This window comes from Leuciscus leuciscus (assembly GCF_965113295.1).
Source record: "Leuciscus leuciscus genome assembly, chromosome: 10".
Classification (NCBI taxonomy): domain Eukaryota; kingdom Metazoa; phylum Chordata; class Actinopteri; order Cypriniformes; family Leuciscidae; genus Leuciscus; species Leuciscus leuciscus.
The window spans coordinates 41,395,568-41,422,531 of record NC_138734.1 but is presented as its reverse complement, the minus strand read 5'-3'; the positions used below and the strand labels follow the sequence as shown (position 1 = coordinate 41,422,531).

Here is a 26,964-nt window from a genome sequence, read left to right as displayed (position 1 = left end):
TTAATAAAGAACTCTGTCTCATCCTCTGTCCAAACTCACCGCGTCATCTACGTCAGGTGACCTGTAAATGTGCAAAAACTGTTTCCATTGCAGTTTTGCGAAATATTTCTTTTTCGACTTGCCTGAAAAACCACCTCATGCGAGCGTAAAAACTTTGTTGCGATAAATGGGAGTTTTCGCGAAATTGACGTGTTTTCATTGGACGTATTTTCAATTCGCAATATCAATTTGCGCAATTTGAGGGGTAATGGAAACACGGTTAGTGTCTTGTTAACCTGTATATGTGGCTGAGCATCTATCAAGACTCTCACTCTGTCTCTCTATCTGTCAAATTGAACAGATAGTGAAACTAAAGCACTTCTCAAGCGGGGTGGATGAAGACAACAGCGCTGCATTTAAAGATCACTTTTGATGACTGACATCACAGAATTTAACAGTATTTTTTAGCTGATGTGTGATTGGTCTCTTACCTGTAAAAAGCCAGAATGCCGTTGCTTGTGTGAACAGCATATTTGTGTATTTACTGGTAAGTAATTCTGGCTCATTTTACGGTAATTTACCGCGAGTGAATCATTGAAACAGATTTAATTAACTCTGGTTAATTAAACATTTTAAATAGACAGCATTTTACATTTGTCATAACCTCTAGTATATTACATGTTATTTGTAGTCTGTTCAGAATCGTAGGAGAATCATGATTTCTATTTGAAACACACACAAAAAAATCGTGATTCTCAATTTATCCAAATTCGTGCAGCTCTAATATACAATTAAATGATGAAGGTGAGAAGAGAACGAGACCAGCTGCTTTATACAAACTCCTTCTTCAATCCAATTTGCAAACAAATGAAGAGAACAATGTCCCAGCGTCCCCCAACTCTACTGTCCCAAGGCTAGGGTCTTATCTTCAGCACATACGCGAATGAATGTTAATGGAATTAACACAGCATGTCGATCAGTCAAAGCGTGTTTGTATGTAAGTCGTTACAGGTGTTTTAAGATGCATACAGAGAGACTTCTGGAGAAAAGTGCAACGAGAGATGAAGGCAGCACATGAGAGAAAGACACAATAGCCTTGAAACAATTGCACAGTATACATTAGACTATCTGCGTGAATGCACAGGTATGTGGTTGAAGTCAACAGAGAGGGAGAAAGACAGAAGAATCTCTCTCTCTCTCTCTCTCTCTCTCTCTCTCTCTCTCTCTCTCTCTCTCTCTCTCTCTCTCTCTCTCTCTCTCTCTCTCTCTCTCTCTCTCTCTCTCTCTCTCTCTCTCTCTCTCTCTCTCTCTCTCTCTCTCTCTCTCTCTCTCCTCTCTCTCTCTCCTTCTCTCTCTCTCTCTCTCTCTCTCTCTCTCTCTCTCTCTGTCCCTGTGGTAAATGAGTTTCTCTGGTTCCCAGGCATCAGGAATGTCCAGGTAACTGAGTGCTGAAACTCTCCAAAATACAACATGACATAATGGTAGGGGATCAGTTTACAGCTCACCCTGGAGACACACTCTCTCATACTCTCACACACACACACATACACATAAATAACCACAAAACAGAGCGCATTCATCATATTACACGATACAGAAACACAAGCAGTGTTTTGATGGAAATGGACAGGAAACAGTTGATATATATTCCCATGTCTAATTTTGTTGGCTCTTCATCAGCATGTCTGTGATCTACTTGTATGTACTAGTATGAAGTCAACATTACACACTAAAGCTATATGAATAACTGTACTGACTATGAAACCACATCAACACAGCCTCTAAAATTCTCTCACAGCTCACAGATCCATTATTTCAGGACAAACATGGAAACTTAATTCATTTTTTTAATACACTTTCTTTTGATGAATTGCGACTGAAACATTTCCACAGAAACATATGGGTGGATTTTCTTTCATTCGGATTCAATCTTCTGGATTTGCTCATTGGAATTGACGCGGAGTCATGGATAAATTGCTTTTCACATGTTTAATTGATGGATGGGACTCATAAGCCCAGGCAGGGATCATGCCTGGACATGCCCACTCCATTTAACCAGGCATATCCGCTTCAGGTGCATTCAATTGCCCATGTTAAAGCTCGGGATTACGGGTTTAAATGAAAGAAGAAAGGAGGGAAGAATTTAAAATCCAGACTGGGCATCTGAAAGATTTTAGGTTTTAAATGAGGGTTAAGGCGGCATTTATTTGATCAAAAATACAGTAAAAACAGTAATATTATGAAATATTATTACAAATTAAAAGAATGGTTTTCTATACTTCAAATTTTAATATATTCCTGTGATCAAAGCTGAATTTTCAGTGTCACATGATCCTTCAGAAATCATTCTAATATGATGATTTGCTGCTTAAGAAAAATTTCTTATTATTATCTTACCATCAATGTTGAAAACAGTTTGTGGAAACCATTGTGCATTTTTTTTCAGGATTCTTTGATGAATATAAAGTTAAAAAAAAAAACAGCATTTATTTGAAATATTATTTGTTGTAACATTATAAATGTTTTTATTTTCACTTTTTTGATCAATTGAATGTGTCCTTGCTGAATAAATAAATAAATGTATATATATATATATATATATAATTGAAAAAGGCTGCATCTGAAATCGAATACTTACCTACTATATAGTATGATATTTTTTAGTACTGTTTTTAGTACATCGTTGTCATGTAAACGTACCCTCAGTCATTTCATTGACCCATTAACTTAACCCTAGGTCACACAGAGAAACTTTCCCTGTAATAAGCACAAGAAAAGTGTGGTTAAAACTGTCAGCTAAATGGCATATTACTAAAATTAGTATCCTAGTTGATAAAGGCTGTGGTCCTCTAATCAAATCTGCTCTGAGGTTTGACCTCAGCTGCGGTGATAAATGAGGTGGAAGGTCACTAATGAACAAAGTGTGCAATGTCAGGCTTCCTATAGGACAACCGTTAGCCCAATAACCATATTGTAATCACTTTGAATAATAATTAAAAAAAATATATATATGCTCAATCAAGAAATGATGTAGAGTAACTACAACCCACAACTACTGCTCATGAACACAGACCCCAGAGTATTGCTGGGACAGTGATAAATTGCTTCAAATATCTCAGAGGGTACAAATCCAATCTTCATCAGATAACCTTCAGGACTTGAGTATCACACTCGCTTAAATTCAGCAACATGCAGAGAATTGAACACACACCAACTGCACTGTGAGAAAATAACCTGTAGAAAAATGGATAATGTCCTGGCATAAAATTACCATTACCTTTTCCATTAAGTTTACAGACATTTCCTTCAACCCAAAAGCACAATCCAATAAAATACGTAATTCCAAATATGGGTAAAACATCCGTGGAAAATCCATACGGAAGATTTTTTTCATATTAACACAGTATATTGGACCGCATTTTTTGCATTTAAAGATACAATACATGCATGAAAACAGCATGTTTTTGCTCCCACTCAAAAATGGGCATTTACAACATGGTATTATAAATGTTCTGTGGGGTATTTTGAGCTGAAACTATTCTGGGGACACCTGAGACTTGTAAAAAGGGGCATAATAGGTCCCCTTTAAGATACTGATTTAGTACCTGTTGTTAAGTAAGCTTGATTCATAATGCTTCCCGCGTGCAAGCCTGTGCGCTCTCTAAACTGTCCACTGATCTCGCAGTTGCTGCCTCCTTCGTTGCTCCGACGTTATTAACAAATTTAGAAAATGAATTTTTTTCAATTTGTGAATTGATTCGAATTGGTAGAAGATAGAATCGTGATTATGGAAGAAAAATAATGTCAAATGTTTTTGAAATAAAAGGCCTGTTGAATTGCAATACTTGAAAAAAAAAATAGGCATTACATTAACCATGCTTGCATTTTAATGCATTGTATTTTTAGGGCTTGCATTTTTATGGGCCGAAATTCAACATGGTTGAATATTTAAGCTGTGAATATTTCAATTAAAAACATTTCAAACACATTTTCATTATTAAAAATTCAATAATCCATATTCACCTTTCATATTTCACTTCCAAAATATTCAAACTGTTTAAAAATACAACCTATAATATTCAACAGGCATTTTTCGGTCCATTTTATTTCGCTTTGCAAATTCGCTTCCAACAATTCAGTGGTTCAAATAAATTCGACAGTAAATTCAACACTGACATCCAGGAACTGCAGGAAAAGCAGTAGATTGCCGAGCATACTCTCCATCTGCTGTTAGTCGACCTCACCAGCAGGGGGTGCAAGCGCGTGTTGTTGACGAAGACCAGCAACAGTTAGAAGAGCAAGCCATTCATTCATAAAATGAAAATGATTATCTGTGTCAGTATATATATGTGGAAAAGATGATGCCGTTGCGATATGCATATTTGCAATATTTCGATATATTGTGCAGCCCTAATTACAATGTTGGTCATGCTGCCCTTGAATGGGGATTATACAAATATCTGAGCTTAGATAGAGGTAATGACCTCAGACACTGAAGACAATGATTCCCAAACCTCCGACCTGGAGTTCACACACATCAACTTCCTCTGCACATCCATTCATCCCCGATCATAGACGCCCTCCTCTCGTCTTTTCTTGTCACAACGGAAGAAAGGGAGAGTGATGATCTCATTTACTGTGCGACCACATGAAGGCCAACAGCTTCAATCACGGCACCATTAATCAGGAAACACTAAACAATGGCGGAGACACAATGCGTTACAGTATGACAACACAGTTAAACGGTGAAACACAGTGTGTGGGTCATCACTCAGGAACCGACACTTACAGCGTGAACGGAGAGGCTGGGAAGATCAGAAAGCGAGCGGAGGAGAAGAGAAGGGAAGAAAGCCAGAGAGAGAACAGCTCACCTTTCCTCATAATAACTGTGCTCACCTGTTTGTCTCCTCACCTGAGGCTGTGGGATCCTGACACCATCCCTCCCTCCATAAACCACCACACAAAGATGGACAGATAATACTGTTCTTTCACCACCTTGATGCCCACAGAAATCCATTCACTCCCTCTCCCTGAACCTTCAGCCCTGCCCTGAAACTGATCCAGACAGCCTTTTTTCCTCCACGATTTTCTCACACTCTTTAAAGGGTCATGAAACCCTAAACCACATTTTCTGAGATTTTAACAGAGGTATGTGTGTTGAACACCATTGAAGACAATGTTAGCATCTGTTAGATTTAATAGTAGGGGGAAAATGGTAAAATTTTATTTTTTATTTTTTAGATTGTATTGTATATCCATACAATTTAGATATTTAGATAATACCTCAATTGTATGGAACGTATTCTTAGTTTGTGCAAATTTCTATGTCACTGTCCATCTTATTATCGGTTCAGGGGGCGCGTAGATCTAGGCTATGTACGGAACGTTTTTGTTTTTTTTTAAGCGGAAAATTTATTATTTTCAAATATATGCATTTATAGTGTGCATATAAACAAATATATATTTTATAATGGCATAATTATACATATGCATGTACATTTATATGTTTTAAATACAATTATGATTACTGTAGTAGGCTAATATGTGTAGCAGGGCATTCAGTTACTTTTGAAAGGACAAACATAAGGTGTCAGTGTATTTCATTAGACTTTAACTTTGCCAGCTATAAAAAAATCTAGCATTTCCTCACGTTTTACCACTGTTGACAGTCGATATGCATGCATGGGCCACTGGCTTTGACCACACCCACTCCCCTCCCTTCTTCTCACAGCCACCACGCCCATTTAAGTTGCATTTTTCAAAAAGATTGTGAGCTAGACTTGAGCTGAAAGAGGGGGGTTTCATGACCCTTTAAACAGACCGACATAAACTCATATACACTCACACACTTCAATGCATCTGTGCATAAAATATAATGCATTAACTTCAGTACATTATTACTTTGTTCTAAGTGTTATTAGTTTTGTGTTTGGAATTTTAACTTTTTTTATATCAGCGATATATTATTATATAGCTAGCGCCATGCTCTCGGGGTTTCCCAATTCAGGAGTTCACGATGTTGATAAAAAAAGCTAATAATTAATTTAACTGAATGTGAAATTAAAATGAATAAGATAACTGTGATATACGCCACTGTATTCTGCATCTCAGAGCAGTTTGGTTCACAGTAAACACAGCGAACTCCATCTCTGCATGCGCTGTGAGTGAGTTGTGGGAATGCATCATCCACTAGGTTTACTTCTTTTTCATATTTGCATAATTCCAAAATTTTTGTGCACCGATGTTTACAGCATTTTAGCAGTATTCAGCTGAATTAGAGCTTGAAGATTTGAAACGTTTGAAAGTAAAGAATTTAAAGGAGTCATATGATGCTCTTTAATGTTTTCCTTTAGTGTGTAATGTATCTGTTTGTGCATGTACAGGTGAAACTCGAAAAATTTGAATATCGTGCATAAGTTCATCTATATCAGTTAATCAACTTAAAAGGCGAAACTAATATAATATATCATTACAGGCAAAGTGAGATATTTCAAGCCTTTATTTGTTATAATTTTGATGATTATGGCTTACAGCTTATGAAAACCCCACACTCTAAAAAATGCTGAGTTGTTTCAACCCAACTTTGGGTCAAATATGGCAACATTTTAAATTACATTTTTAACCCATCGTTTGGGTTGTCCATATTTGACCCACAATTGGGTTAAAACAACCCATCATTTTTTAGAGTGCAAATTCAAAATCTCAGAAATGTAGAAAACTCTCATAAACTGTAAGCCATTATCATCAAAGTTATAACATATAAAGGCTTGAAATATCTCACTTTGCATGTAATGAGTCTATATAATAGATTAGTTTCACCTTATTCAAATAATGTGCACGATATTCAAATTTTTCGAGTTTCACCTGTACATGATCTGCAATGTTCCCACGTTACAAAGTCTATGTCACAATGTGATATATTAGCATAATGTCCACCCAAAAGCATATGCAAACAAAGAAAGCAACAGTTTCAGTGAATTGTAGTGTCGTCATGTCGTGGAAACGCCGTGTGTTTGGATGCAAAAGCAAAACCCCTTTTGCTTTCAGAGGTTACAGTAGGTACAGCACATTTCCCAGAGGACAGCTTTCTGAACCTCAGAGAGTACAACGCAGACGATATACAAATAATATTTTTAAATTTTGTTGGCTAAACCTTACGTTTTTTTTCCCATTCCACTGCGCTACCTTTCCATTCTTTTCATTTGTAAACATGCACTTGAAGAGCATGTTTGACTGCTGCACTTGCGTGAGACGCTCTGCTGTGTTTTTGTTTATGCTCGTAAAGCTGCTTCGCCAAGCGCTCACTTGCTGTGTTGCCATGTCCACTTATTTTAGGCATTTTTGGGCTTGTTATTTTTTCCATATTAATAGGTGAAGTGACAACTTAGTTAAGTTGGAGTGTGTACATGGTCTTTAGCCAGTGTCATAGTTCTTTGAACGAGAAAAGTCAGCTGTTAATCTAGTCGAAATGCTTGCGCAACAGGGGTCACCATGGCCACCCCCTAGTTACGCCCCTGAAACCATTCCAAAAAGGTTGTTCCAAAACTTCTAAAATACCTCCTAAATTCTTAGACAACATCACATACATCCTTTGCATAGAAGGAAATCCCATTATGTATTGTTCAAAGATACAATGAGTGAACCGTGAGAAATGTTCCATTCCATTTAATAACACATTATTGATGAAAAATACTTTAACATAATTAAAAAAGGTCTGTTTTACCCAATATTATCATTTGGGTGTGCTGTGCCTTTGTATTTATATGTTTGTTGCCTTACATGAATTTCTATGGAAGAAACCCATTACACTAGCCTGGAAATCCAGACCTAAATCTGAAAGATTAATGGTCTGGCATCATCTAATGAAAATCGGCCAGCTTGAGGGGCGGCACCAAGCATGCTTTTGAAAATCTTACTGCACGCAATTGGATAACACTACGACCAATCACAACAAGCCCCATACGCTTAGTTACCAGCGGAGCTAACAGGTAGATGAGACTAAACAGCAAAAACGCCCTTCTTGCAAAGGAACGATTCGAGCGCCGTCTTCTGTTCCTCTTTTAGATAAAAAGACAACAATATATATATGGCGAGCAGGACGAGGGCCGCGAGAGAGCGGCGCGAGGCCGGTGGCGTGATTATTAATGAGCGACACCTGTGAGACGCACCAGTCTCGTATCTCTCACGGAGGAGCGACGACAGTGAAGGATGAGAGAGGCCAGGCCTGGATTTATGTTGTGTTTTATTTTGTTATATGTGACAGCAGTCGTCCGTGAGGCTCTGCTGTCTTTACTTTCATTTTGTATTTGTTTATTTATTGTGTTATTAAAGTCTTTAAATGTTCGCCGGTTCCCGCCTCCTTCTTCCCGCAACAATGAACTGCGTTACAATATATATATATATATATATATATATATATATATACATATATTTAAAAAAAACTAGCAAATCCTACTTGTACCATCCTATCAGTCTCCTAGAGCTGGCAAGTCATTTTGAAGGGATTCTGGGGCCTGAAGCTGGTTGTAATGCAGACAGTAATTACAGCAAGAGTATATTGTAATGTTTTACATGAGAGAGATGTGGGTCATGAGACTCATCTTTCTTTTATTGGGGGTTTCTGTGACTCATCGAAGAGTTTGATATCCACAACCCCTCCCTTGAGATTCTGATCATAAGATTAGCATTATGTGTGATGACTTTGCATAGTGACTAGACTTTCATGATCTCAACCACAAGACAAACAAAAGAGTTGGTTTCCTTCTTGGGGCCTTGGGCATCTCTCTTTTATGTTTAGGTTTGTATGAAGTTATATCATAAAAAAACCACACCAGTATTAAATCACGGTGGCCTTATTAAAGATGTGTTTTTAAGTCAACAATTAATGGCCTATTTGTAGCGATGGTGTCTGCTCTGTTACTAAAAACATGTGATGTCAATACGTCTGAAAAATAAGAGAGAATAAACATGTTTCATATGAGAAAGAGCAAGGAAATGATGAGACACAGTGGGAGGGTAAGAAAGACACATTTTCTAGTCAAGACAATGACCACAGAGGAAATAAACACAAATTGAAGAGGAGTGGAGAAATAAACAAGCTGTAATTTATGGTGTTCAGGTTTGACTTAACCAATTGAAAACCAATTCTGTGGTTCACGAGACTGTAACCAAACTACTTTCATTGGCAGCAAGATTGCGATTGTGATGTTGCTTTTGTGAATGTAATATTGAGGAACAAATTCAGACAAAATATGACCAAATATATTGTTTATTTCTACTCCATCAATGAAAATCGTTTGGTTACAATGTTGGTATGGATCGGTGTGTGGTGAACACAGACAAGCAGAGAAACACTGAAGCAACCGAGTGCCGTTATATGAAATATCAGCGGCCTTATTAAATTATAGGACCATGAACAACACCCATTATGTTACAAAGACATTCTTATCTTCAGCCACCACTACACCAATATATAAAATTAAAAGGAAATGTAGTGCTGCAATCTTTCACCCTCATCTTTTTCTCTCACACACACTCTATCAGTCCGCTCTAATCAATAAGTGTGTCATCAGTTTAAAGACTAAGGCTGGAGAAAGCCAAACACTGATCGCAGAACTCAGGGTTCAGTAAGATCCCTGGCACAGCATGTCTACGATCTCGCCAGCCAGCATTAATGCCTCCATATGCTCAGCGTAATGCCACTGAGGTCAGAGCAAGGTTAAATGAAAACTTCCCTATAAGCAAGTTAAGGAAACAGCACACCAGCTTATATAGCTTTAAGGAAACCACTTTTAGGCTGCAATCCAAATTTACTGTAAATAGATAGAGGCAAACAAATGCTTCCATACAACACTTCTAGTGCATCTACTTTGAAAAAGTTTCTCTCAAAGGGTTGTTTTGCTCAAAAATGGAAATTCTGTCATCATTTACCCAGAACTCTTGTCATTCCAAACCCAGAAGACTTTCGCTTATCTTCAAAAACTAGGGCTGTCAAGTGATTACATTATTAAATCTGATTAATTACATGATGTGGCAATTAATTAATCCAATTTGGCATATCAAATTTGGCATATCAAATTTGGCTGAGAAACTACAGCCTTTTTTTTTATTCAACATAGAATTTATAACACATAAACTTTTAGGCTTCAATGGCCATGAGACCATTAGGGTGAATAAAATTGATGGCAGAATTTTCTTTTTTTTCGGGGAACTATACCTTTAACCCCTTCCTCATCACCCCCAATTTTGGCAAGTGCTGCATACATGAAATGCCCAAAATAAAAAGGTTACTGCTCATAAGTAATTCTGAATAGAAACATAACACACATACATTTAGAAAGCCAACACTTGAGAGTTTATAGTTCAAGACTCAAAATTAACCAGACTGTTATTAATATTGAGATATATAAGCTCAAACATATTTTGAACTAAAATAATCCAGGATCACCAGTGATCCCTGACAGGTAAGATTAGTGGGTTTTTTATCAATATGGAAATATGAAATAATTTTTTCATGAAATTATACTGTAAATAAGAAACTAAAACTGCCAGTAGGTTGATGAAATGAGTAAGTAATTCATTCATTCGATTCATTCAGGAATTAAGTAAATGGCTCTCTTTATGAATGGGCCATTGAATCATTGGTTGACTGATTTGCTCAAAACGTGGCTTTACTCACAAACAAAACTGATGCACAACAGTTCTGTTCTGGCTTTACCGGTAATATTGGCAAAATTGAGCAAAAGCAGAAAATATTGTGTTTAAAATGTAACAATATTTACTTTTTAGCAAGCTATTTGGGACAAAAACAGCACTCATGTGATATTGATAAACGCGCCAATAATTTTAACGCGTAATTTTTTCCCATTACTAATCAAATAAATGAATGCATTAAATTGACAGCCCTAACAAAAACACAAATGAAAATACTTTTAATGAAACCTTAAAGATATCTGTCCCTCCTATTAAGTCTGTTACACCAAAACTTTGACACTAGAAAAGGATCATAAAGACATTGTAAAAGAAATCCATACAAATCAAGCGATTTAATTAAAAACTCTTCTGAAGAGTCTTTATGACCTTTTTGAAGCATCAAAGTTTGAGTGCAATGGAGGGACAGAAATCTCTCAAATATTATTAAAAATATCTTTATTTGAGTTTAGAAGATGAACAAACATCTTCTGGATTTAGAAGGACATGAGGATGAGTAAAGGACAGAATGCTATTTTCTATCTTTGTAAATGACATGGTTCACCTTCAAGAACTTGCATGATAAGGGCAGCAGAGGTGATGTCTTTGCAACTGAGACAGTTTAATGGTGACATGACAGCTGCCCTTTAGAAAAATATCCCCCTGATATGTTCAAACACGCACTATTGTCTGTATAAGATGAGAAAAACCTGCCCATCATCCAAGTGTCTTCAGCAATATTAGGCTTCGATAAAACGTGATCTATATAGAAATTACATTCTCACTTCAGCAGTGTTTGCTAAACTGATAAATAAGTTGTACTCACTGGCCACGCATATTTAAATGGGATAACAATCCGTCCGTTTCTGCTGTCACTTCCCTCATTTCCATGGTGATGTAAGGTGTGGGAGTTGCCACCCAGGACAGGTGTGCTGCCAGTGCCGTATGTACAGGGGCCGGTTGGTGAAACCCGGGCCTGGTACTCCTTCAGACAGGCCTTGAAGAAGGTGTCACACTGATCACCTGATGAGCAGCGCTGCCCCCCGCTGGCCTGGAGGTCACAGCACTGACCACTCTGTAGAAAGCCCTGAGGGTTCAGCCACTGTCGAATCTCCACCTCAAATTTGCCCACCGCACACACAACCTACAGGAGATCAAAACAACAAGGTTAAATAAACAGTAAATCTGAAGTGACAGAGTGCATTTAGTCATTAAGATGAGATGCATCACATTCAGCCTCCAAAGATATTTAGAATTTCAATTCTCTCGTGATGCGTTGATATCAGTTTAATGTTGCACATCTAACTTTTTTGTGTTTTTTTAGTTTATGTTAATAAATTGCAGGTGCCATGAGCGATATTTCAACCGAGGGGAACACACATTTCAACCAAAGTTTGTTGAGGCTCTTGAAAGCCCAAAGTATACTTCAGTGTGCACTGCCGCGTGCAGCCTAATTTTGATGTTTTATGCGATGCGAGTACAACAGCGCATGTGCAAATGACTTGAGCGTATTTGAATCTCCTCCATTCCATTCCATTCCATGTTTATTTATATAGCACATTTAAAAAACCAAGGTTTACAAAGTGCTGAACAAGGGATAACAACATAAAAGCACATATAAAACACATAAATCAACATACAGTTCTCATGCTGGGGTAAAAGCCTGGGAATACAAATTAGTTTTTAGACGAGATTTAAAAGATTCGAAGGTTGGGGCCAATTTGACCTGTAGAGGAAGCTCATTCCACAGTTTAGGGGCTGCAGCTGAAAAAGCACGGTCACCCCAGGTTTTTAACCTGGTTTTTGGAGCGACCAGCCGAAGTTGATCAATAGACCTAAGTGACCGTGAGGGGGTATAAACTTGTACGAGGTCTGAAATGTAGCGAGGCCAGGACTGGTGTTGTGTGTTCATGCTTGCGAGTTCCGGTTAACAGGCGTACGGCCAAGTTTTGTACTAACTGTAAGCGTGAAAGAGAGGTTTGGTTTACGCCAATGTAAAGTGCATTACAGTAGTCTAAACGAGTTGAAATAAAAGTGAGAATCACATGCTCAAAGTGCTTAAGAGATAAGACAGGTTTAATTTTAGATAAAAGCCTCAAGTGATAGAAACTGGTTTTAACAACGTTATTTATCTGTTTATCGAGTTTAAAAACATTGTCTATTTTGACACCCAAATTTGTGACTATGGGTTTCACATATTGTTGCAGGTAGCCCAGGTCAACGGGAAGAATATCATCGGCCCGATTGGGTCCAAACAAAATGACCTCAGTTTTATCTTTATTTAGATTAAAAAAGTTAGAAGCCATCCAGGCCTTAATATCTTTTAAGCACTCCAGTAGAGGTATGAGAGAGTTGCTTTCACCTCTTTTGAGGGGAAGATATATTTGAGAATCGTCTGCGTAAAAATTATAGGAGATGCCATGCTTTCTAATTATGTTTCCTAGGGGGAGGAGATATAGAGAAAAGAGAAGTGGTCCAAGAATTGCGCCCTGTGGAACACCACAAAGAAGGGGGGCAGTAGATGAACCAAAATCTCCAAGCTTTACTGAAAAGCATCTCCCAGATAAACAGGACTTAAACCACTGCAAAGCAGTGTCTCTAATACCAACACAGTGTTCTAGACAGGAGATAAGAACTGCGTGGTCAACTGTATCAAATGCCGCAGTGAGGTCTAAAAGCACTAGAATGGCATAATTTCTAGAGTCAATGGTTAATAAAAGGTAATTAAAAACTCTTAAAGGACAAGTTTGGTATTTTACACTTAAAGCCCTGTTTACAGATCGTTTCTGATGAAATAGAACGGTTAAGATTAAAATTTGGACACATGCTGCTGTCCCGAGAATTTTAGGTTTCTCCCAGCAGCATGTGTCCAAAATTTAATCTTAACCGTTCTATTTCATCAGAAACGATCTGTAAACAGGTAAAATACCGAACTTGTCCTTTAAAAATGCCGTTTCAGTGCTGTGAAATGCTTTAAAGCCAGATTGAAAAATCTCAAAAATTCCATGTACATCTAAAAAAGACTGCAACTGTAGAAGAACAGTCTTCTCTAAAACTTTTGAGATGAAAGGAAGCTTTGAGATAGGTCTATAATTGGATAAAACCGAGGAATCCAAATTTCTTTTTTAATCAGGGGTTCCACAACTGCTTCTTTGAGGGGGCATAATGTCAGTGGGGCAATATGAGGGTTTTAGTTTCACAACGATTTCAGTGAGATTCACAAGTGACACAGGCTCAAACTGGTTGAGGACAGTTGAGTAAGTGCTAACTATGAAAGGGTCGAGAGCGGGGGATGCGATATGGGCTCTAATAGTGGCAACCTTGTCTAAAAAGAAGTTAAGAAAATTTTCACAGATTTCAAATGAAGCTTCCAAGCTGGAAGATTGTTGAGAGTTTAATAAAGAATCAATAGTTTTAAAAAGGACTCGAGGTTTATTAAAATTTTGGGAGATAATGTTAGAAAAATATCTTATTTTTTCAGCTTTGACAGTTTTCTGATATTTTCTCAAGCTTTCCTTAAGGACTTCATATGATACATGGAGCTTGTCCTTTTTCCACCTGCACTCAGCTCTCCTGCACACTCGTCTGGCCTCACGGGTGACATCATTGAGCCATGGTTCAGATTTAGATTAAAAGAAGTTGTTCTGTGTCAAGGTTAGCTAGAGATCTACTACCAGACTGGGTTATAATAAAAGCAGAAGTAAATTGAGCAGCAGTGGAGGGCTTAAACACACGACACAGGCGCATAGAAGCAGGTAGTTTGAGACTATGAGAGGGCAGAGAAAAATCAAATAGGACAGGCATGTGATCAGAAAAAAACAGCATTATGTACTCGAATATTAGAAATAGGCAACCCATAAGATAAAACAAGATCTAACGTGTGGCCTTATTCCTGTGTTGGTCCAGTCACATGTTGTGAAAGATTAAAAGCATCAATCATATCTAAAAAGTCTCTAGCAAGTGGTTTTAAAGGACAGCAGACATGTATGTTAAAATCCCCAGCAATTAAAATCTTGTCATAATCTGTCATGATACCAGCCAGAAAATCAGAAAAGTCTTCTATAAAATGTTTAGGCGGAAACTTTATCCTCAACCACCAATATTGTGCAGCATTCACTTGGATGATGCGACGGCAGCCATTTTGCGCCAGAACACCAACAAAAACACCAGCTTATTGATGGAAAGAGGAGACAGAGTGATGAAGCCAATCGGTATATGGGGATGATTAGGAGGCCATGAGGGCAAATTTGGCCAGGATTAACCCGCTTCGATAGACTGGGTAAACCCAGCCTGATCTGCCGGCGATTTGATTTCGCCCTGCAGCTCAGGCTGGAAACCTGTACATTTATCTATCCTGCTTCCGTTACAAATTTGCGGGAACCAATCACAAACTGGCTTATCCACCTGGCGCCCTATTGGCGGGTTTAATCCAATCCAATTCCAGAGCCGTTACGGCTCTGTCCAATTCCTTTTAACCTCTCGACGATGCTCAATGGCTTCTTTTTAGCAAACAAATCGCTCGATTCCATTGCTGCTTCTGCAAACCGCTGATCAAAACGTTTGGTTACACATTTCCTGCCTGGAGTTTTTGCGTCGCTCTGAAAAGTACGTCACCCGGATCGTTGGTCTGATTGGTTTCCAATTGCATACAGATTCATTTGAACTATGCCCGTTGATCACGCCTCTTGTGCAATAGAAAATACATAGCGGACTTCCCAGACCAATGTTCAATCTTAAAAGATTGAGCTTGGTCTGGTGATAGCCAGACTACCGCTTCGAAGGACATCCTGGGAATTTTAATGACCATAGAGAGTCAGGACCTCGGTTTAACGTCTCATCTGAAGGACTGTGCTTTTTTGACCCACACAGACCACAGGTGAGCGCCCCCTGCTGGCCTCACTAACACCTCTTCCAGCAGCAACCTGGTTTTCCCAGGAAGACTCCCCTCCAGGCACTGACCACACTCTCAGAAGAAAAGACTCTATATAGAACCCTAAAGTGTTCTATCAGGCGCTTCATATATGAATCCCCTAAAAGATTCCATATAGAACCCTTTTTAGGGGTTCAATCAAAAGAACTCTTTAGGGTTCTTCATAGCCAGGAAAAAGGTTCTATATAGAACCTTTTAGGGGTTCTCATGGGGCTCAAAGTCCTTTAGTCCAAAGGACAAGTCCAAATTTAGTGGGCAACTAGCCTTGGGTACAGGATAAAGGCTGCTTGCAATGAGACCCAATGTCCCAGCTGCTCTTTTCCATAGCATTAAAACCTTATCTGCGTTAAGCAATTTATAAGATAGCCTATATGACAGTAGAAAATCCTTCCCTCCATTACTGCTCTCAAATCCTGAAGTTTACACACATTCAAATATGGCATGTCAAGATGTGAAGCAGCAGGTTTGATGTCAGTGATATCAAACATTACATTTTATGCAACACTTCTTTGACTTGTCTCACTACATTTATGTTTATGGTGTTTTTAATGTAATTCCTGGAGCATGACCGTTCTCATCCCCTATTCACTTATGATATAGAGGAGAGCACAGAGCATTATAACTAAATTTAGAATAACAGAGTGTGTGAAAATCATGATTTTTTTTTGGGTGAACTAACAATTTAAGACAGGAGATTGAAAAGCACTCAACTGCATTACCACAAAATCAAAACAAAACAAAAGTACTGTGGTTGCATGAACACAGATGAACTGGCTCTGAGTAATGCTCAAAGGCCCTGCTGGTTTGGACTGAGTAAAATATGTGAATTCAAAATAAAACATGACATTCAAATCTGTTACAGATGTATTCATTTCTGTATACAATGACGTTTCCTTGACATCTAACAACCTTTAAACAACACAAACACGATCCTCATGAGACCCCATTCATCCAGACAGTTAATGACTCTAGTAGTCTTTGTATCCGAAGGCAGACAGAAGGAAAAGACGATAACATTGGTTCAAAGCAAATCCCGTGTGTCTAAACGGACAGTCCTCTTCTGAACTATAATCACCCTCTTCATCTGCATGCTCACTTAACTTCATTATCTCCATCTTCTCCCCTCAGGTTATTTACCTCCTCATGTCTTGCCTCTCTCTCACGCTTTCTCTCCTTAATCCCTTGTGTTAGTTACTTCCTACTCTTCATCCCCTTGTCCTCTTTCTTCCATTCTTTTTTATTTCAATACCCCTCCTTTCTTTTCCCTCCATCTCTTCCCAAGGGGGGGGAAACATTTACACACCAGCTCCGACCGTGTCGTTCTTTTTCCCCTCTCTTTTTCACCTGGGAACAGATCTGTCCTTCTCTCATTATTGTGTTCAGACCTTCCTTTGTTCCTTTATTCAGTCTTTTTGTCTTAAGGAGGAGAGAACACACACACACACACACACACACACACAAATGAATCATCACTGAACTTACTTAAGCTGGACTATGATGCGATTTTCTTTTAGAAACAAACTTTGTTTCATTATTTTTCTGTTATCATTATAAAGCTGCTTTGAAACAATCTGTATTGTAAAAAGCGTTATAAAGGTGACTTGACTTGACATACACACACACTGCTGTAAAACTCTGCAGAAGGACAGAAGATAGTCATGAACGGGTATTTTAGACCTTAGCTTCATTAGCTATTATATAGAGTAGATATTTTAAACCAGTGCATGATGTCTTTACCATATGCAAATACAAGAAAAAACAGAAGCATCACACACTCTTTCCCACACAAACAAACACACACACACACACTGATTCTCCTGTGAATACGACATTCCAAGCGGGGTCAGACAGTAAGACTCAGTGGTGCCTTTCCATCCCCGTGACCCTACGTTTGAGCCGGACCGCTGAATGGCTGTACTGTCCTCCCATTGTTCCATCAAGGCATGTTGTCCCATTCCTGCTCCTAAAACATGGACACATCAAACACTCGGCAGATAGACCACCGGCCATCACTCTCCATCTCTCTTTCTTCCTCTCCCTCGATCCTCTGCCAGGGTCATTCCCAACATACCTGTATTTCAGCAGTCTCTCTTGTGGAGCTGCATCACGGGGCTCATTACTGAGACATTAAAACCCCTCAGAGACTCATGCTGAACTTCTGCTGTCCAACATCAGAGACAAAGACATGCTGCGATTCAAAATGAAAAGAATACTGCCCATTTCTGAGGGGACGACTACATCTAACAGACTGGGATTGCCCAGCTGTTACTGTATTATCAGCATCTAACAGTACAAACGATATTTTTACTCTGCATTTCTGATTTAGTCGTTTAACCAGGATTTATTCTTGATTTCACTTTTTAATACTTCCCCCAATGCATGAATGGATGTACTGTTAAAATGGCTATCCTCCAACTACTAATGGACTTAACCGCTGAAGTCCACAGTCTGAGCACAAGACGTTATATCCAACACAGCACTGCAGAACACACCTGGTCTATCTGACACACTACTGTCATGCATATTTAGGCCATCATTTCTGCACATATTCTGCAGGCTCAACAGATTATTATTTTCAGCTGGCCCAGTTGGGTCATTAGATCTTTACATTACTTTAACTGGCAACAAATATGATAAACGGCAACATTTGCAAGTTATAGCAACATATTTATATATGCGTCAGAAACAAATATGCATCTTTCTGTTTATAGGATAACAGCTATAGGATTACTTGTTCATTCATAAACACATTTTTTCTGGAAACAATGGCATGAGGTATGCGAGATTATAATACTTTTTTTAATACACACTACCGTTCTGAATTTTGAGGATTTTATTTAAAGAAATTAATACTTTAATTCAGCATTTAAAAAAAATCTAAAGTGACAGTAGACATTTAAAATGTTATAAAAATGCTGTTCTTTTGAACTTCTTATTCATCAAAGAATTCTGAAAAAATTATCGCGTTTTCCATATTAAGCAGCAGAATTGTTTTCAACATTGATAATAAAAATTATCATAATAAAAAAATGGTTCTGAGCACCAAATCAGCATATTATGATGATTTCTGAAAAAAATTATATGACAGACTGAAGTAATGGCTACTTAAACTTTGCCATCACAGGAACACATTTTTAAGTAGATTAAAATCGAGTAGATTAAAATCTACTTTTGAATGTAGTGAATATTCATAGTACTATCACAAGTCATTCCTGCAATTTTGACAAAGACAGCTTTAACTGATGTAACCCTACGACATATAGGCTACATACAATATGTGACATATTTAAATTTGCAGAAATCAAATTGAACAACAAAGTTCAAATAGACAAAACCCAAATGTTCCAAATGTTTGCAAGGCATAAAAGCACTTAATCATGATTGTTAAACATAAGAAGTGGTGAAAGCGCAGTACTGGCCTGGAGAGGTCAAGGGACATTTCCTTCAATGACCTCAGGCCACTGACTGGGCCATCCTTATTGTTGAGCCCTGTTATTTATAGCCCAACCAACCGTAGATTTCTTTCCTTTCTCATCTACCTTCCTTGCTTTGTAGAACTTCTGATCCAAGAACCATCAAAGCATTCAAACCATCAAAGCTCTCATATTGCAAAAACTGCAGAACCAAAATATTCGTGTTTTTCACACGCCCTCAGTGTCAGGACAGGTATGTTCACCCGCCAGAACACACATGCCGTTTCTGAGCTCAAAGGGTTTTCATACGCAGGATCTGCCCTCCACAGCAGGCAAGGTGTCAGACCAACAACCCCAGCCGAGACCTCAAAGCCTGGAATAACAGGTGCTGCGGTGGGATGTGTAGCATTGGGAGTCGATTCAGAAATGATGTACCTTGTTTTTATGTACCCAACCCAAAATAATAATTAGAAATGGCCAAATTGCCCCTTCAATGTTTGATATTCTTAATGCTGCTCTGCTGCTTCCCATTATGCACCGACCGCTCTGTTAGGACGACAAAAAGTTCAAAAAGTTACATTTTTATGCTGGTCTGCCTCAGAGGTCATCAATGTCAAAATGATGGCCAATTAGATCAAAGAAGGCGGAGCTTACTGAGTGCAATTTAGTTTTTATAATGAAAGAAGGCGTGGTAAGATGCAGGTAGCTAAACATTTAATATTTGACAACTGTTTTACGATATGTTAAAAGACCCACAGTATTGTGAACTACTCAACTTTTTAAAAGGAAAATATGCCATAATTTACATAATACATGTCATTCATAACTCAATGTAATGAGAAACAAGACATATATGACATATTTTTCACATATTGTTGAGCCTTTTTGACATATTTTGGCATGTTAGACATACATATAAGAGCGAATGTGTCCATATTTTTAAATAAAATATACTTTTTAAAGAGTTTAAATGGATTACTTCACAACTAGGCCACAGATAGACCTAGAACTTATTTTACCATTCTTATTTATTTTAATCCTTTAATTCAAGACATCAAGACATGGTTATGGCTTTGATGCTAATTCTTTTTAAACAGAGTAGGCTTCTTTTTTCAAACCATAAGAGAGATTCATATTTTGAAAAAGTGATGATATGTGTTCTCTAAATACAGCTAAGCCATTCGGGTGGTACAAATGGATCATCAGCATAATTACAGTCACTGAATGCTTTCTGGGAATGCAAACAAAAGCAAAATCACATAACCACAAAGAGACCCATTTCTCTTTATAAAAATCTCCATAGCCACTACTTCACTGCCTGATATAAACATAATGAAATTAACAATAAGCCTCGCTCTAAACAGAAAAACACTGCAATGTCCTCATTTATATACTGGAGCAAAATGATGCGTTCTTGAACAAATAAGCCAGTGCACCAGGGTACATTTCACTCACAAATATGCTGAGCTTTGTTTTTAATTTCTCTAGTTACAGAGTAAATAGTATTAAAGACAAAGCTTTGCAACAACAAATTCCAGTGTGCGTCATATATATTGTTGGCTATAAACCAAAGCTGAGCATGAGAATGAAATATCTGCATGAAAAATGAGACAACACGCCCAAAAGAGCGACAAGTGCAGCGAGCAACAAAGAAAGATGGAACAACAGGTGGCTGCAAACGGTAACGCCACAGCATTGGCATCGAAAATTACCATGGTTTTACTATACTAAATAAAAATAAAAATAAAAATAAATAAAAAACATGGTTACTATAGCTAGACCATGATAACCACAAATGAACCATGGTTTGCCTCACTAACCATAGTTTAACCATGATATTTACGGCAAAAATGTGGTTATACAAATTTATTGATCCGCCAAAAAAACATCGTTACTACACTTTTACTTCAGTAAAACCCTGTTTAATTTTCGTTAGGGGTTTGACACCCCTATTTCAGGGTCAACCCTCCCAAATTTTGGTAAAGAAAGATATATAATCGCTTTTAATATAATTTTAACAATCACAAAAGTTTAGTCAGAAATCGCTAAATGTGTCAAAAGGAGGTAACCATAGCAACAGCTAGGCGATTGGTGTCGTTGCATCGAGAAAAATTATAATAATAATTGCTGTAATTATGTATCACGTTATTATGGGTTTGCACAACAGACACAAAACCAATTATCACAAAAATCGTTTTTAGTTAGTGAATTGTGCGCGAGATGAACCTCAACCGACTGCGCCCCAGAAAATAACTGACAGAAACTGCTTTGAAAAGTTGAGCTCCCTGAAAGTCACTTGTGTGGCGTGAATCTCCTGTACACACCTCTACAGTAAGACCAACACTGCACTGAAGCTCTCACAACCGTGGAAAAAAAAAGTCAACGCAGGTTAAACGGTGGCTGAAAATAGCGCGTAATCGGCGGATTACCTGCGGCTGCAGCGCGAGCGAGAGCAGGAGAATCGCGGTCCAGTGCTGTCCGTGCACTACATCCCTTATCATCGCCCCAACAGCACTCCTTCTGCCCGTCCGCGAGCTCTCCCAGGAGTGCCAACTCTTTCTGTCTCTATCCATTCTCATTGCAGACATTTGCGCACTTGGTCTGTGCGTGCGCAACAGCCTTTCCCTGTTTGGTGACGCTCTCTTCACACTGTCCATCTGTCCATTATGAAGACAGCGTGAGAACGGGCAAAATAAAGGTGGCAAATGAGATGCACAGGTAAATGATGAAACCACTGAGGTCTTTCTGCACTCCGCGCGCGCGCCTCCTCCTTCTCCTCGAGCTCTTCCTCCTCTTTCCACCTGCTGCGGTTAAGAAGCTTTGAATGTTCGACCTGCTGGTCTACTGACTCGACATTTCATCCCATTTACTTTCCCACTCACTGAAAGCTGCTCTTTACCCTCACGTCAACCGGACAGGCTTGTGTGCGCGTGCAGAGCGCGAGACTCACTGCGCATCACCGTGGGAAGCACTGGTGGTTAAAGTTGCCAGGAGAGGGTGTGTCCTCCGCATGGGAAAATCCGTCACCTGTCTCCAACTTCAAAATCATATCCGCACATTTGCCTTTAACAAACTGAATTAGATCAGTAAAATTGTTGTCATGCAATGTCAACAGTGATGCTGTTACTTCCACAACTTGTAATACTTATAGAAATGGATCGAATTTATTGTGGTAACCTCATAATTATTATAAGGTAGAATGGGGGAAGATGCCATACTTACTTCTGATATATAATTCTTATTAAAATTTATAGTTTTTTAAAGTGTCAATGCAAAATACTAAATAAACTATATTTAACATTTTATTTTGACAATTTAGGTGATCATAACTGAATAACCGATGACAGACAAAGCAGAATCCTGGTAAAAGAGATTCATCTGAAAGGTAAAATTATTCTATTTGACGTATATGAATATTTGCTTATTTAATTCCACATATTTTAATTGAAGATATGTCATAATATCATCTATAATGATTTCACTCATCAGCTAACCTATAGGTTTAATGAAAGCAAAGATTCATGGAAATACTGAATAATAACCCCATTAATTACAATTTAAACATAATAACACTACTAACTCTAGTGGCCCATGTTACCCCAAGGGTCTAATTTCATCTTTTTACTTCAAAAATAAACTTGTTTCAGAACATTAAGAGAACACTGAAAAGTAACGTTCCCATAACGTTTGCAAAATTATAAAATGGAACGTTTCCTTAACGTTCATATAGCCTAACCAAGAAAAAAAAAAAACTGGGCTGATGCTGAACTCTGTCAGAAAAACACATGAGGTTAACCTCAACACATCTGCATCTCAGCTGTTGTGTAATAATTACAGCAGTTTATAAATTACAGTGATGCCCATTTATGGCTCCCCAAAGAGCCTTTCAGTGAACAGTTATTAAAAGAACAGTTTTTTCCGTAGTTTTAAAAATATTTAAGAACCCCTGTCCACTATAAAGAACCTTCAATGCAGTAGATATTTTTCCTGAAAGCAATGATGCCAATAATGAACCTCTATTTTCAAGAGTGCATTGTCTGTTTAAAAAGAAAATAAGAAAATTGTTGCTTATTCCGGCATGCAGTGTAAAACAGCACTGCATAGATCTAACAGGAACTGCACAATAAAATATAATCACTCAGAACTCTTTCCTCGACCTGTTTGTGAAGTCTACAGATGTCATTAATAATGAATAAATTGTGAAACTACTACTGTGAGAGTATATGACAACTATAGTAGCCAGGGATACACTACTGGATGCTATCCCACAATGCACTGGACTGGTCTGGAAATTCTCAGTAGGGTTTCTTTTCATGTGCACTCCCATGGCAGAGTTGAGGAATAATAGGTCTCAAGCTTCACTTAATCTCTGAGCGTGATCAAAGTGCAGCGGCACCAATTAAAGACCCTGTCAGAAGCCGGACAATACACAGACAGAGGCCTGTTACACTCAATCCTCATGCACATTTACATTACCGCCCGCTTGTTATCACATCATAGCTAAACGTGGAAGCGGCAGGCTTTTCTCGGACTCAATCATTGTTGGGGGAGGAGGAGAAACCATTAAACCCAGAACCAGCTATTGTATCCAAGATGAATACAGATGATTGAGCATTTCATGAAGATTAAATATTTTTGTGTGTGTTTACAGTAGATTTGTGTCATTACTGAGGACCACACACATTGCCTATTGACTGTTTATAATTCCACATGGCTGAAGAAATAAATGAGAAAAAACATTTAATTTCAGGAGTCCTTTAGAAGTAACAAACAATAGTAGCTGTTTACTGATTTTAGAGAGGTTTTGGCCACTTTTCAGCTTCATATTAGAGCAGCTTGGCCATACTAGATCAGGTCTTTAGACTGAGTATTGTGGAAAATATCGGCCAGCAATCACTGAAGTTTCCACTGTGTGCTGCAGTTGCTAGGCCTACTACACAAAGCATCCGCTTTATGCTGAAAATATAATGAGCCGATTTTATTGACTCGCTCCTGTTTCTCCCCCACTCGCGATGGGATGGACTTGTCGCTGACGTGCACATCCCTGGAAACCGGTTATTTCCCAAAGTCGAGTGACCTATGGCCAGAACAGAGGGCTCTTCAAATCCGGCTGAGATTAGCATAGAGCGGCGCTGACCTCGACTCAACTGAATTTTAATAGCTCTTTATTCCTAGCGCCCCTGAAGCTGTGATGAGAGCTGATGTTCAGAGAGAATGACAGCATAGATGGATCAGCAAATTACACCTGTGCAGCTGTTCACTGAAATGTTCTTTGGGGAACCAAAAATGATTCTTTAATGGCATAGGCTACTGTGAAAACCACCTTTTGGCACTTTTATTTTGAAGAATGTAGCGACAGATTATTTTTGCAGGGTTCTTAAACCAATAAAAAATGTACTGATATGTTCATAGCCTGTTGTGTGAGGAGTGATTATTCACATAACAAATGTGTGTAGAAAAAGCAAAGATGATAGCCTAAATGTTTCTTATTTCCAAAGGCAGAGAATCGTTCTCTTCAGGTACAGATATTATAAGCAACAGTACAGATGTGCTCTGAGGAAATGTCTCCATCTGGTGGACACATTTTCATCTGAAACTTGGTGATTAACATGACCAATAGATATTTGCTTATTTGGCATGGAAATAAAGTAGGCTAATAAATAATAAAGAAAGAATAAACTAAACCTACCCAGATAAACGCCACAAATTTGAATCCATAACAGCCCATTTTGAGGGATCAAGGCACTGTGATAAAACAATGTACATACACTGAAAAAATTAAAATCCTGTTGTTTTTACAGAAAAGAAATGCTGCTGTGGTTGCCAGAATAATTCTGTAAAACCCGCTTCATACCTTAAACACACACTGACATCCACTATAATAACACAAGAGAAAGCCACATGATGAATCAAAGTTCATCACAAGTAAATATAAAGTGCACACAAGTACAGAATACCATCATGATAACACAAATGACAGTAAAACAATGCGATAAACATTAATTTAACAAGTTAAAGGGATAGTTCACCCAAAAATGAAAATACTGTCATTAATTTACTCACCCTCATGTCGTTCCAAACCTGCAAAACTTTCGTTCATCTTCAGAACACAAATGAAGATCTTTTTGAGAAAATCTGAGAGCTTTCTGTCCCTGCATTGACAGTCTACGCAACTGACACTTTGACAAACTTATATACCAATTGTGAACAAAGTTCATAAAGAGATCATAAAACTAATTCATATGAATTAAGAGGTTTAGTCAAACTTTTCTGAAAAGACACGATCGCTTTATATGATGAACAGATTGAATTTAGGCTTTTATTAACATATAAACATTCATCCACTCACACATCAGTTGTGGTAAATGAAACTCAAGCGGAAGATCCTTCATTCTCGTGTTACGCATCACGTTTGAGCTTCTCAAGAATCAATGAGGTTCATTCTCGTGTAACGCATCACGTTTGAGCTTCTCAAGAATCAATGAGGTTCATTCTCGTGTAACGCATCACGTTTGAGCTTCTCAAGAACCAATGAGGTTCATTCTCGTGTAACGCATCACGTTTGAGCTTCTCAAGAATCAATGAGGTTCATTCTCGTGTTTCGCAGCACGTTTGAGCTTCTCAAGAACCAATGAGGTTCATTCTCGTGTAACGCATCACGTTTGAGCTTCTCAAGAATCAATGAGGTTCATTCTCGTGTAACGCATCACGTTTGAGCTTCTCAAGAATCAATGAGGTTCATTCTCGTGTAACGCATCACGTTTGAGCTACTCAAGAATCAATGAGGTTCATTCTCGTGTTACGCAGCACGTTTGAGCTTCTCAAGAACCAATGAGGTTCATTCTCGTGTAACGCATCACGTTTGAGCTTCTCAAGAACCAATGAGGTTCATTCTCGTGTAACGCATCACGTTTGAGCTTCTCAAGAACCAATGAGGTTCATTCTCGTGTAACGCATCACGTTTGAGCTTCTCAAGAATCAATGAGGTTCATTCTCGTGTTACGCAGCACGTTTGAGCTTCTCAAGAACCAATGAGGTTCATTCTCGTGTTACGCAGCACGTTTTCAAGAATCAATGAGGTTCATTCTCGTGTTACGCAGCACGTTTGAGCTTCTCAAGAATCAATGAGGTTCATTCTCGTGTAACACAGCACGTTTGAGCTTCTCAAGAATCAATGAGGTTCATTCTCGTGTTACGCAGCACGTTTGAGCTTCTCAAGAATCAATGAGGTTCATTCTCGTGTAACGCATCACGTTTGAGCTTCAGCAAGAGCCAATGAGGTTCATTCTCGTGTTACGCAGCACGTTTGAGCTTCTCAAGAATCAATGAGGTTCATTCTCGTGTTACGCAGCACGTTTGAGCTTCTCAAGAATCAATGAGGTTCATTCTCGTGTTACGCATCACGTTTGAGCTTCAGCAAGAACTAATGAGGTTTATTCTCGTGTTACACATCAGGTTTGAGCTTCAGCAAGAACTAATGAGGTTCATTCTCATGTTACGCATCACGTTTGAGCTTCAGCAAGAGCCAATGAGGTTTATTCTCGTGTTACACATCAGGTTTGAGCTTCAGCAAGAGCCAATGAGGTTCATTCTCATGTAAGGCATCACGTTTGAGCTTCAGCAAGAGCCAATGAGGTTCATTCTCGTGTTACGCATCACGTTTGAGCTTCAGCAAGAGCCAATGAGGTTCATTCTCGTGTTACGCATCACGTTTGAGCTTCAGCAAGAGCCAATGAGGTTTATTCTCGTGTTACACATCAGGTTTGAGCTTCAGCAAGAGCCAATGAGGTTAATTCTCGTGTTACACATCTGGGGCATGTTCAAGTTCAAAACGGTGCGCAACGTTTTGCTACGGTTTCCGGGTTGAACGTCATGTTTCCTGGAAACGGCGTGCACCGGTGTGCAACGGGGTTTGAGATACGTTTTCTCTTGTTTGGTGGGTGTGTCAGAACT

The 26,964-nt window shown here is 38.5% G+C and overlaps 1 protein-coding gene across 2 annotated transcripts in view; it reads right to left on the bottom strand.

Moving 5' to 3' along the window:
• The window catches only part of LOC309507220 (uncharacterized protein), a 77,743-nt gene extending 55,753 nt beyond the window's left edge, over positions 1–21,990 (bottom strand). The window contains exons 1-2 of one of the 2 annotated variants that reach the window (XM_082181348.1): positions 21,441–21,990; positions 11,495–11,812 (exon numbers count right to left, since the gene is read on the bottom strand). In XM_082181348.1, the coding sequence (XP_082037474.1) occupies positions 11,495–11,812; positions 21,441–21,668 (546 nt within the window). In that variant the 5' untranslated portion in view covers positions 21,669–21,990. The remainder of the gene's footprint in view (positions 1–11,494; positions 11,813–21,440) is intronic. The other variant, XM_082181347.1, reaches the window with a different exon arrangement.
• Positions 21,991–26,964: the final 4,974 nt, after the last annotated feature.